Source organism: Scardinius erythrophthalmus (genome assembly GCF_964197995.2).
Source record: "Scardinius erythrophthalmus genome assembly, chromosome: 13".
Lineage (NCBI taxonomy): Eukaryota > Metazoa > Chordata > Actinopteri > Cypriniformes > Leuciscidae > Scardinius > Scardinius erythrophthalmus.
In genome coordinates, this window is record NC_138233.1 from 40,489,494 (window position 1) to 40,503,382 (window position 13,889).

At 36.8% G+C, this 13,889-nt stretch overlaps 1 protein-coding gene and 1 pseudogene across 2 annotated transcripts in view; both read left to right on the forward strand.

Annotated features, from left to right (window-relative positions):
- LOC308701263 (protein NLRC3-like) overlaps positions 1–4,207 on the forward strand; it is a gene marked incomplete at both ends in the record, with an annotated part of 47,503 nt that extends 43,296 nt beyond the window's left edge. Inside the window, 4 exons of the mRNA XM_081383459.1 lie at positions 1,192–1,296; positions 1,681–1,765; positions 2,083–2,278; positions 2,373–4,207. Coding sequence (XP_081239585.1) covers positions 1,192–1,296; positions 1,681–1,765; positions 2,083–2,278; positions 2,373–4,207 — 2,221 coding nt within the window. The remainder of the gene's footprint in view (positions 1–1,191; positions 1,297–1,680; positions 1,766–2,082; positions 2,279–2,372) is intronic.
- The window catches only part of LOC308700509, a 209,955-nt pseudogene that overhangs the window by 99,223 nt on the left and 96,843 nt on the right, over positions 1–13,889 (forward strand). The window lies entirely within an intron of this gene.

Below are 13,889 nucleotides of genomic sequence, written 5' to 3' on the forward strand. Positions count from 1 at the left end.
AAACAAATTATTTTAGTAATTTAGTAATTTACTAATTGTATTAGTATTTGTGGACTAAACCACCAATCCACAAATTGGAAGTGTACATCCAATAAATGTACACTTCTTATTTTCAATCCATATTAATACATGTTATAGCTTGCCATTCACGTCCAAAATAGTCTTTAAGGGGAGACCAGTCATTTAAAAAAGTATCCAGAGTTCCATCCAGTACATTATGCAGTCTTTCATATGGTAATAGTGACAAGAGTTTTTCACGCCAAAGAGTTAAAGTAGGAGGGTGTTCTTTAATCCAAGCTTGAAGTATTGAAAGGCGAGCAGCATACAACATTATGGGCATTGTTTTTGTTTCCGGCACACAATTGTTTACACCAAGGATACACAATTTGGGATCCAGTGGCACTTTAATCCCAAAAGATTTTTTAATTTCCTGAACAACCGAAGACCAGAATGATGCAATTAGAGGACAGGTCCATATTAAGTGGAAATAAGTTCCTGTATCCTTTTTACACTTCAGACAAAATTTTGTACGTGTCATATTTACTTCGAGTTAAAGGAGTCACATGCAGCTTGTTAATGATTTTATATTGTACTTCATGTGATTTGTTTGATTTAGTAATTTGTCTTGCATGATGTAATACTTTGCTCCATATCTGGTCTTCCAGTGTAACACCAAAGTCAAGTTCACAACTTTGTTTAATATTTATTAGACCTTTATTATTATTTTGTATATGTATTTATTTTTTAAAAAAGTTTTATTTTCATCCTGCCCAGTGTTGTCTTACAAACAATGTTCATATTGAAGGCTATGAAAACAAATACTGTGAATGTAATTATGTAGGCTGTGCTATATTATGTGCAAAAAAGGGTTAAAACCACATTACACTACACTAATTGTTACAACATTACAATCCAAAAACATAAATAATGCTTTTTAAAGCAGACATTATATTCACTAAACTTAAAAATAAATAAAAACAAAAGCACAGACTAAATGTTCACAAGTAAGTGGAACACAACAACCAAAACACCCAAACATGAATATGTCCTTCCATCCATCTTTAGTCATAGATGGACAAAAGTATGGCTATACTTTATTTAATTACTATTTGCAACATTAAACCCTTTCAAATGAGACTGCAGTGTCTTCTGTAGTAAAGTGCTTTATCTTCCTGCTCTTTGTGTCATTAGTGAAAGATCAGGCTCACATGTGTCCAGCTCTGTGTCTGTGAAGAGTGACTGGTCAAAAGGAGAAGGACCAAATTTCAGTGAGAGAAAACCATCAACTAACAAAAGGTATTTCATGTGTTTCTTATTGTTAGTCACACATAGACTGTTAGAACATATTTCAGCAATTTTTTTTCATAAAACTTTCTTTGTTCCAATTTACAATCAGCAGTGCTATAAAAACCAAAAGGGAGCATCAGCAAAAAGATTGAAATTTTGATTGAAATTATAATAAAAAAATGTCTAATACCCATTTATTTTAGTGTGCTGACATAACTGCTGTACAACATGTTAAAATACCTATTGTTGATGCAGAATTCACTATTTATTTATACTTAAATAGATCCTATACTTTAACAGCAAAAACGAAAGTAAAAAAAAAACTAAAATTGCTAAAGTTTACTTTTTCTTAAATATTTTGGCTGAAAATGTATTTATTTCATTGGCTAACAGGCTTCAATGTGAGACATTCGACTCTGACGATCAGACTCACAAGAACCACAAGACTTTCAAAGACAATCTTCTTGGGATCTTCCAGGTAGGAAAACACATTTTCATAAATGTTTGTATTTATAACAAACAAATAGTTTACTGAACTTTTTTTTTTTTGCAAAAAATAATAAAATAGAATTTTTAAGAATCCATAAAATAATAATCAAAATGTAAAAAACAAGTGTTGTTTTTGTACTTTTTGTGTTAAATGGCAGCTAATTGACAAGTTAAAATTAGTTTTAACTTTTTTTTTTTTATATATATATATTTTTAATTCCTGAATAAATAGTTTTGACCAAATATGGATGTGGATCTGGTTAAATTGTGTTGTTTTGTCCCTTATTTTTCTTGCTTTGTTTGTAGGATCTTGAGAGCAAAATAATCATATTTCTGAAGCATGAACTGGAAAAGCTTAAGAAAATATTACAAAAAGAAAACACAGAACACTTTGTGAAGGACTTTAATGAGAATAGATGCAGTATCAAAGCAGCAGCTCTTGATCTCACACTACATTACCTGAGAGAGATGAAGCAAGATGAAGCTGCTGATGCTCTAGAAGGTAAGAGACTCATGATCATCTGTCTGATTGTCACTTATAAATGTGGGAGAGAAAATTAAGACTAAAACTGTCTATTTTTTGTTCCTGTGTTTAGATGAGCTGTTCTTCATTCCTCAGCTGAAATGTGGCCTAAAGAAGAAGTATCAATGTGTGTTTGAAGGAATTGCGAAGCAAGGTGACTCCACACTTCTGAATAACATCTACACAGATCTCTATATCACTCAGGGTGGCAGTGAACAGGTCAATACTGAACATGAGGTGAGACAGATTGAAGTTGCTTCCAGGCGTCATGAAGCACAAGAGATGCAGGTTGAATGCAAAAATTTGTTTGAAGCACCTGAACAAGACGAGGAGATCCGAACTGTACTGACAAAAGGAGTCGCTGGCATCGGGAAATCAGTCTCTGTGCAAAAGTTTGTTCTGGACTGGGCTGGAGGAAAAGAAAATCAAGATATCAGCTTCATATTTCCTCTTCCATTCAGAGAGATGAACTTGAAGGAGAAAGAAAAACTAAACTTGATGGACCTTATAACTCAGTTTTTCCCAGAGACAAAAGGACTGAACCTTACTAGAAGGAATCAATTCAAAGTCCTGTTCATCCTTGATGGATTGGACGAATGTCGCCTTCCTCTGAAGTTTGATTGTAATGAGACGTGGTGTGATGTATGGTCACCAGCCTCTCTGGATGTTCTCCTAACGAACCTCATGAAGGGAAATCTGCTTCCTTCTGCTCTCATCTGGATCACCACCAGACCAGCAGCTGCCAGTAAGATTCCTCCTGACTGCATCGACCGGCTGACAGAGATACGAGGATTCAGTGACGCACAGAAGGAAGAGTACTTCAAAAAAAGATTCACAGACGAGAATCAGGCCAACACAATCATAGATCACATTAAAAAATCAAAGAGTCTCTTCATCCTGTGCCACATCCCAGTCTTCTGCTGGATTTCAGCCACGGTTCTCCAGAACATTCTGGAGGAGAAAAGAAATAATGATGTGAAAAATACTCAGGCTGATGCGATCTCTAAAACACTGCAGGAATCAAACACTGAAGACACTCCCAAGACTCTGACACAAATGTACACACACTTTCTCCGCTTTCAGATCCAGCAGAGCCGCCGAAAGTATGATGGAGAATACACACCAGATGTTTCCTGGGATAAAGACACCATCGTTTCACTGGGGAAACTGGCATTTCATCAGCTGGAAAGAAGCAACCTGATCTTCTATGACACAGACCTGGAAGCCTGTGGTATTGACGTCTATAAGGCATCAGTGTACTCAGGCATGTGTACCCAGATCTTTAAGGAGGAAACAGGGATCGTTCTTGGTACCATGTACTGCTTTGTTCACTTGAGCATTCAAGAGTTTATTGCAGCCCTTTATGCACATCTGTTTCTAGACATCGACAAGACAAGTGTGTTTTATCATGAGACTACAGAACAGGAAAACAGAAATGAAACCATGATTGGTTTTCTCAAGACTGCAGTGGACAAGGCGCTCGAGAGTGACAATGGACACCTGGACCTTTTCCTTCGCTTCCTCCTCGGTCTGTCACTCCAGTCCAATCGACGACTCTTACGAGGTCTGTTAACACAGCAAGACAACAATGACCAGAGCAACAAGGAAATAGTTCAGTACATCAAGCAGAAATTAGAAGATAATCTTCCAGCAGAGCGATCCATCAATCTGTTCTACTGTCTGAATGAACTGAACGACCAAACTCTGGTGGATGAGATTCAGACCCACCTTAGCAAAGGCAGTCTCTCATCTGGTGACCTTTCACCTGCCCAGTGGTCTGCTTTGGTCTTTGTGTTGTTGACATCAGAGGAAGAGCTGGAGGAGTTTGAGCTTCAGAAATTCAAGAAATCAGACGAGTGTCTCATTAGACTATTGGCAGTCATCAAAGCCTCCAGAAGAGCTCTGTAAGTCACTTAATACGTTATGTCATGTTTTGGTCTAATCCAGGATATAACAGATTATTTAAAATACATGTATTATCAGTTGTTACTTTATATCTCCCAATAAAATTATATTTTAAATGCTAAATATCCTAATAGTTTTAGTTCTATAATTTTAATTGTGGTGGGCAAAACATATTGCAATGCAATACATGATTGAGAGATACAAATAAACGTTTATCAAAACAATGTTGAATCATATTTGATATATACAGTTTAACATGGTTTTTCTAAAACAAAAAAGTTGCTTTAATCTAATAATTGTAATCTTGAAATATTAACAACTATAAAGATATTCTTAGTTGGAAGCAATCTTAGGTTTCCTTTAATCAGTAAAGATTTTACAGCAAAAAAGGAAGAAAAAAGAACCACTGATTTAGAATTAAACCGAAAGGCCTTTTACTTACTTGCTCTTCAACTTCTGGTATAAAGCACATATGCTCTTACATAACTTCAATGCTGAAATCATTAAACCCCACAGAATCTCCTCAAGACAAATGTAAAACTCATTGTCATTTAAACTATAAATCTTAAAAATATTTTTATCCAAGCATGTCTTATTTAATTGAGCAAATTATTCACTTATTAAAAAATAATATATATAAAATGCTAGTTTTATCAGTGTGCAGCTCACCCTTCTATTTTATACAGTATATATATATATATATATATATATATATATATATATATATATATATATATATATATATATATATATATCTACACCGTACACACTATTTATGTAAAAAATATAAAATAATGGAAAATATATTTAATATTTGTATAATAAAATGTTCCATCTAATTTCGAGATGTAATTTATTTGTCTTGCAGGCTAAATGATTGTGGCTTAACAGACAAAAGCTGTTCAGCTCTGGCACTGGACTGAAGAATACAACATGTACATTGGAGATACTGAGGTAAATTGTGTTCCAGCAGAAGATATTTTAAGATATTCTTTACTTTTAAATATATTTCAATCATGATTTTTTTTTTTTTTTTTACATTTTAACGTTTTACTAAGAAAGGGGTCATGAACCGTTTTGTTTTGTTTTGTTTTGTTTTGTTTTATAATGTTTCCTGTAATGCATTTATTATGTTAGTATAATTTTTACATCAAAAATTGTCATAATTTACTCTGATTTTTGCCCTCTGATTTGAACTTTGGTTTGAAGGGGCGCTGTGAGACTTCAGTGTAAACGCCCACTGCTGTGATTGACTAACATCTTTGCATATGAAATAAGTATTACAAGTGGAACTCTCTTGAATACTTTTAGCACGCTTTTACAATTACAACTCTTAAGATTAACTAATCGTGTAAAGTGTTGATTAAAGCATTATATTTAGATATATGGCATTATATTTATATAGTGGCATGAAAGGTTGCAGTAATGAGCATGTTGCCGATCACAAACATGTTGAGCGTTTGAGTGTGATCTTGTCATTGCAAAGAATCCACAGTGAAATGTACTGCATACAAATAAATAATACTCAACTGAGACATTCACATTGTCGAAAATAAATAAAATAACCACATTCGTAGTATTAGCAGGGCTCGACATTAAAGGGTTAGTTCACCCAAAAATGAAAATTCTGTCAGTAATTACTCACCCTCATTTTGTTCCAACCCCGTAAGACCTTCGTTCATCTTCGGAACACAAATTAAGATATTTTTGATTAAATCTGAGAGCTGGATCACTACTCCATAGGCTTCGAAGACATTATAACTTGCTGGCCCAGAAAAGTTATTAAAGACATCGTTAATATAGTCCAAGTGACTACAGTGGCTCAATCTTAAGTTTATAAAGCGACGAGAATACTTTTTGTGCGCAAAAACAAACAAAAATAACGACTTTATTCCACTATTCATTTCCTTCTCTCTGGGCCTCGAGTCTTTTCACGTAGTATAACTACTCAGCGCTTCTGTGTTGTACGTCACACGCATCACACACATGACCAGCGTCGGCCAATAGTGAGCCTACGTGGGTCATTGAATCTTTGACTCTGCCAATTCGCTCAAAACTCTGAATCATTCAGTAATGAAAACAGCACTCGTCGTGTGAGGTTGCTAAACTGTATCATATGTTAAAAATATTAAAACTCCACATTTTGAATTTTTATAGGCAGTATGTTGTTAACTGACTTTCTTTTGCGTGAGCTGCACTCATTTGTTTAGATTTCTCCTCGAGAGGCTGCGCGAGCCTCAACAGCGCAACCTTGTTACCGTCAGTAATAAATTTATTATCCACTATCAATCGCAACTTACAATAAATATAATACAATCAGAATCATTCTCTCGTTTTAGTGATTCCCTAGTTATTTTTTTTGTTATTGACGATTATTCAGGCTACTTGTCCGGTCGGGCAAGTAAAATTCTCTTTTACTTGTCCCTTCAAAAAATCCACTTGTCCCGGACAAGCGTTAATGTCGAGCCCTGTATTAGGATCTTTTGTAAGGTATTGTTATTTGTGGTCCATCCTGTATAGCTCTCCTCTCGTCATCTCAACACACCAGTGGGCGGGGCCAAAGTTGTAATGGTGAAGTAGGCATTGATTTTCTTCTACATTATTGCTGCTGCTGCAGAGCAAGTATGGACTTGCTACTGCTAATAAATGCACAGACATTCTGCTGCGATTATGTAAGATATGCTGCTGCTGCATAAATAGACATTCATAAATCCCGTAGCAGATCTAGGAAGTTGGGGAACTGAGGGATGTGGAAGATTTCAGAGGAACCATGATAGAGCACTGCAGAACTGGCTCACAGCAAACAATGAACCATACTATTTAAATGTTGAACAAGCAATCTCATTGGCTGCAGGATCAGCAGAGGCCAATCAGCTTGTGCCATGATGTGATTGCATGTAAAGGACAATCGTCCTAAAGCTATGAATATAATTAAAGTGTTGGCCAAAACTAAATGGGGAGCTGAGTACACTGTCCTTTTGTAACTTTTTCGAGTATTGATTGATCTTGTTTGGACTATGGTAGCATAATTTATGATTATGCCAGGTGTAGATTTAGAAAGTATGCTTTTCCCCTGTTGTTGTTTAATTCACGGGACCTGACACCATTCATTTTGCCAAGAGATCTCTTATTTATTTTATCATAATATCAAGACAGGAGAAAGTGACAATGGACCAAACAAAGGTCTTCATTCCAGCTTCTCTGCTCCTCTGGACACAGAGGTTCGGTTTTATACGCTACTGACCAGAAAAACTACATTACCAGAGGAACATATGGTTTCAATTAACATGGCATGTATCCCATCACTATGCTTTGGTGGAAACTTCATACACTGCATACACATTTCATGTCTCCAACTCTTCCATTACACTCTCACCCCTGTTCATGCAGTCTAGCTTGTCCCAATGTCTCTCTCACCCACATCTACTCAACATCACTATGATTCACAAAATGCAATGATTACAAATGATTATGGATACAAATAAAAAGTAATAATACTGAAACACAAAATAATACTGAAAATAATATTAAATAATGAAATTTTAGTCTTCACAGCAAATCATATAAACAGATGTTTGACACGATGCATCATCAGGGATTATAGCTTGCCTTCACCAGTTCAGAGTTTGTACATTGAAGCCAATGTACCATCACTTCAAAATAGCCAGCTGAAGCGATCATTCCAATATGCTATACTATTAACTTAACGCTGTTAATACCTATCTAAGTATATTTCCCAGTGTGTTGTCACAAACAATAAAGACCAGAATGAAATGTTTATATCTTTATATAAATTGTTTGTTTTCAGTAGATCAGAAATCATAAACAGAACAAAGCATGAATATGAAAATAAATTGAAATAAACCAGTACAGTAAGTCAAAATAATATAGCAAATCTGCAAAGTAAATCTTTAAACAAAAAGTAATGAAATTACAATAAAATTAAAGAAGCTTATATGATCAGTTCAGGGTTGTAGATTCCTTGAGTAAGTATGGATTCACTACAATGAAAGTTTATGTCAATGATGTTTAGGAAGATGTCCAAGTTCCACAATGGCTAGAAAAATAGAAGTTCAAGTGCCCAAATAGTCCCAAAAATAAGATCCACAGAGTCAAATCCTTGTACTCAGGACATTTGTTAATCCATAGGGATTAATGGATGAAAACATTCTCTTGATTAGCAATCTTCGATATCCACAAGGTGGAGCTTTAGCAAACCATACAGATTCCTCACACCATAATTTAAGGTCACCTTTAAAGAGTCCAACTACAAAAAGGAACAGAAGTCTAGCATTAGCTAGAGAGCCTACACATAAATAATATAGTAATTGAAAACAAATGCACAAAATAAAGGAAAAACAAAATTTACAAGATTGACCTGGAAACAAAGTTTCTCAATCTGGACTCCAAATACGTATTTTGTTTGGCAAGCATATTGTTGAGCAACACTGACTGAAAACACTGTCGATCAGCGAAAGCTGGTCGATATGGCAGCGTCTCAAAGTTTGGATAACTTTATGTGGAGGCATGGCATTAAAATCATCCCTGCGGAGCGTTGTTCTATTGAGGATTGCACAATTGCAGTCGCTGAAGTAGTTGGATAGTAGTTGGACTATTTAAAAAAAAAATCACTACAGCAATTATAGCTGCAGACAATATGCTAATTGGGTTGTAGTGAAAGGTATTGTCGTTAACGATGTGATTATTTAGAAGACAGACACACATGATTCTTTAAAATGAAAATGAGGAGCTAAATAAAGCCATGAAATTTATGGTGGACAACTATGATTATGTGATCTATGCAGCTTTAGAAAGTATGAAGTGCTTTGGCTGTGGACAGGAAGGACATAGGATTCGTGCTTGTCCTGAGAAGGAAGATCCAGTAGTGCCTCTGAATGAGAATAGAAATAAGAACAGACAAATGTAGAAATGAGGAACAGAGACTGAGGAGCGCGTTGTTGTCTTTGGAGCTCCATCGATTGATTTATAATTCTTGTTTTCTCTTTAAACTCACTTACAACGAACATTTTCTACTTTTCCTCACCTCATAGTTATAACGCGGATTGTTGAGCAGACGCGTCTCAAGCCTTGTGATCCAACGCTGGATACTCTTATAGGTTACGTCCGTGGATCACGGCTGAACGCGTCTTCTCCGCACTCATTTAAGTTACAAACAAACATTTTTCACCTATCGTGCGTCTACTCTACACCCGTACCACTGAAAAGACGGATTATATCCAAGACTTAAGCCATAAATTAGTATTAATATTGATAGCACCACTGGTAGCGTCGTTGTAACTTACTGTCCATCTGTTAAAATGGCGAATATATCAAATGTAAGTAGTCTACCTTTTGGTGCAGGTGAGGACACATTTGAGCTGCACGCGGTGCAGTCTGAGCTGGAAGCTGTTGAGAAACAGATCCACGACCTTTTAGTAAGAAAAGCCGAGCTGATAGACCGGCGTTTGGCTCTCGAAACATCGCGCGCCGAGGCACACAAATCAGAGATTAATGTTACTAACCCGCTGACTCCGACCTCGTCTACTCCGTGCGTTCCTCAACATCGGTCCCGAACGTCGAGGTCGCGATCAGCCATGGTCTCGTTCACTCCGGCTCCAACATGCCATCACGAAGCCTGGATTTTTCCGCAGCGGAAGTCGCGAGTCAGGTCTAGACCAAGAAAACTCTCTCCGACCCTCCCGGTTTTCGAGATATCCACACAAAACCGCTTCTCCCCTCTTCGCGAAACAGAACGCGATGCTGTGATCATCGGCGATTCCATCGTTCGACACGTACACGTTACGTTAAATAAAAGTAAGGTGCATAGTCACTGCTTTCCTGGTGCTCGTGTTTCTGAAGTCGCTGCTCACGTTCCCGAGATTCTGAACGAGCGCGTCGGAACCGTTGTCCTGCACGCGGGAGGGGCCGACATCAGACTGCGCCAGACGGAAGTTTTGAAGAAAGACTTCAGGAATCTGATCGATACGGTACGCAGCACATCGCCTGATATAACGATTATTGTGTCAGGACCGCTTCCCACGTACCGACTAGGTCATGAAAAGTTTAGTAGATTATTTGCGCTTAATGAATGGTTAATGTCATGGTGCAATGAGCAGAAACTTCTCTTTGTAAATAATTGGAATCTGTTTTGGGAGCGTCCTGGGCTTTACCGTGCTGATGGCTTACACCCAAACAGATTCGGATCGGATCTTCTGTCAGATAACATCTCCAAAATGTTAAATACCTTTTGACTAGTAAACAAAAGTCCAAATCATAGTCTCTGCTGCACCAATTTAACTGATATAAATAGTGTAGAACATTGCATAGAAACTGTGTCTATTCCTCGTTTAGTGAGATCAAATCATAAATCTACTGCAGGATCTAGAAAAAATCTAATTGTTATTAAACCAGAAAATGTTGCTATTGGTAATCAAAAACAATTTTTAAAGCTAGGTCTTCTAAACATTAGATCACTCACACCTAAGGCAGTTATTGTAAATGAAATAGTCACAGATAATAGCTTCGATGTACTTTGCCTTACTGAAACCTGGCTTAAACCAAATGATTATTTTGGTTTAAATGAGTCTACTCCTCCTGGATACTTCTATAAGCATGAGCCCCGTCTGAATGGTCGTGGCGGCGGTGTTGCAACAATCTATAGAGATTTTCTCAATGTTACTCAGAAAACGGGTTATAAGTTTATTTCATTTGAAGTACTTGTACTAAATGTTACGCTCTTAGATGATAGAAAAACATCCCTATTATCTCTAGCCTTGGCTACCGTATATAGACCGCCTGGGCCTTACGCTGATTTCCTAAAAGAGTTTGCAGATTTTCTCTCAGACCTATTAGTTAACTTCGATAAAGCATTAATTGTTGGAGACTTTAATATCCATGTAGATAATCAAAATGATGCGTTAGGGGCTGCGTTTACTGATTTATTAAACTCCTTTGGGGTCAAGCAAAACATTACCGGACCGACTCATCGATTTAATCATACACTCGATTTAATTATATCACATGGAACCGATCCAACCGATATAGATATCATTCCACAAAGTGACGATGTCACTGACCATTACATGGTAACTTGCATATTACGTACTCCTGTAATATATCATGCTGCGCCGCGTTATCGATTAGGCAGAACAATCCTTCCATCCACCATAGATAATTTTTCAAACAGCTTATCGGATCTGTCTCAGCTGCTCAGTGAACCCAAACAAACAGATGAACTTGAGGAATTAACTAGCACTATGAGCACCATTCTCTCTGGATCATTGGATATTGTTGCGCCCATTAGATTAAAAAAGGTCAGAGAGAAAAGTAAAGCACCATGGCACAACAGTACTACGCGTGTTCTAAAGAGAGAAACCCGTAATTTAGAGCGTAAATGGAAACAAACCAACTTAGAGGTCTTTAGAATCGCATGGAAAGACAGTATGTCACGTTATAAAAAGGCCCTAAAAGCGGCCAGGGCTGAGCATCTACGCAAACTAATAGAAAACAACCATAACAATCCTAAGTTCTTATTTAACACCGTGGCGAGACTAACAAATAAACAGATGTCTCCTGAACAAAGTATTCCATTACAGTTTAGTAGTAATGATTTCATGAAGTTCTTCACTGAGAAAATAGAAAACATCAGAACCACAATTGTAAACGTTCAATCCTCAATCGCGCCTTATAATTCAGCCTCAATTATCACGCCGCAAGAACAATTACAGTGCTTTTCAACTATAGAACAAAAAGAGTTAAATAAATTTATCATTTCCTCTAAAACAACAACATGTTTATTAGATCCCATACCAACTAAACTATTGAAAGAAGTGTTACCTGTAGTGGAAGAGCCTCTCCTCAATATTATTAACTCGTCTTTATCTTTAGGTCATGTTCCAAGAACATTTAAATTGGCAGTTATAAAACCTCTCATTAAGAAACCACAATTAGATCCGAATAATCTAGTAAATTATAGACCCATTTCAAATCTACCTTTTATGTCTAAAATACTAGAAAAAGTTGTGTCCGCTCAACTGGGCTCTTTCTTACAAGAAAATGACACCTATGAAAAGTTTCAGTCTGGATTCAGGCCGCATCATAGCACTGAAACTGCGCTCGTTAAAATCACAAATGATTTACTTTTAGCTTCTGACCAAGGCTGTATCTCAATATTAGTTTTACTTGATCTTAGTGCTGCGTTCGATACTATAGATCATACAATACTCTTAGATCGACTACAAAATTATACTGGTGTTCAAGGACAAGCATTAAGCTGGTTTAGATCGTATTTATCTGACCGCTACCATTTTGTTTATTTAAATGGAGAAAAATCTATCATAACTCCAGTAAACTATGGAGTGCCGCAGGGATCTGTGTTAGGCCCTCTATTATTCTCAATATATATGCTGCCACTTGGAAATATTATAAGGAAACATGGAATTAGTTTCCATTGTTATGCTGATGACACTCAAATCTATATTTCATCACGGCCAGATGAAAACGCTAAATTATCCAAATTGACAGAGTGTGTTAAAGATATAAAAGATTGGATGACGCATAATTTTCTTTTATTAAATCCAGACAAGACAGAGGTACTACTTATCGGTTCAAAAAACCACCCACAAAACCTCTCACAATACAACTTTAACATAGTAGGATGTCCTGTTACTTCATCCTCTACAGTAAAAGACCTGGGTGTTATATTAGACTGCAACCTGTCTTTTGAAAATCATATTTCATATGTTACAAGAACAGCCTTTTTCCACCTTAGAAACATTGCTAAGCTACGTAATATGCTATCAGTTTCTGACGCAGAAAAGTTAGTTCATGCATTCATGACCTCGAGACTAGATTACTGTAATGCGTTATTAGCCGGTTGTCCTGCATCCTTAATAAACAAGCTACAGTTAGTCCAAAATGCCGCCGCTAGAGTTCTAACTAGATCAAGAAAATATGATCATATAACACCGATTTTATCATCCCTACATTGGTTACCTATAAAGTCCCGTATTAATTACAAGGTATTGCTACTGACTTATAAAGCCCTAAACGGCTTAGCTCCAGTCTATTTAACCGATCTTCTATCGCCCTATAATCCATCGCGCTCTTTAAGATCACTAAATTCGAGGCTTTTGGTCATACCTAGGATATCCAGATCCACCAAAGGAGGGAGAGCATTTTCACATTTAGCACCAAAACTCTGGAATAGTCTTCCGGATACTGTTCGTTGCTCAGACTCACTCTCCCAGTTTAAAACTAGATTAAAGACGCATCTCTTCAGCCAGGCATTCATATAATACTTTTAATCCTACAGTTAAATCCGACCTCTAGTTCATAAACGCCAGAGGAGAACTGGCCCCCGACTGAGCCCGGGTTCTCCCAAGGTTTTTTTTTTTCTCCATTAGGTCACCTAATGGAGTTTTTCGGTTCCTTGCCACTGTTGCCTTTGGCTTGCTCAGTTGGGGATATTTGGGGATATTTAATTGAATTAATCAATCAACGATACTATTGATCAGCATTACCGAACGTAGACGTTCCACTAGAAACAAACATTGATGTATTGTTCTAATTTATTACTGTGAAGCTGCTTTGATACAACCTGTGTTGTGAAAAGCGCTATATAAATAAACTTGACTTGACTTGACTTGACTGTCAGAAACTGGTGATGGATCACGTGTTGACACAG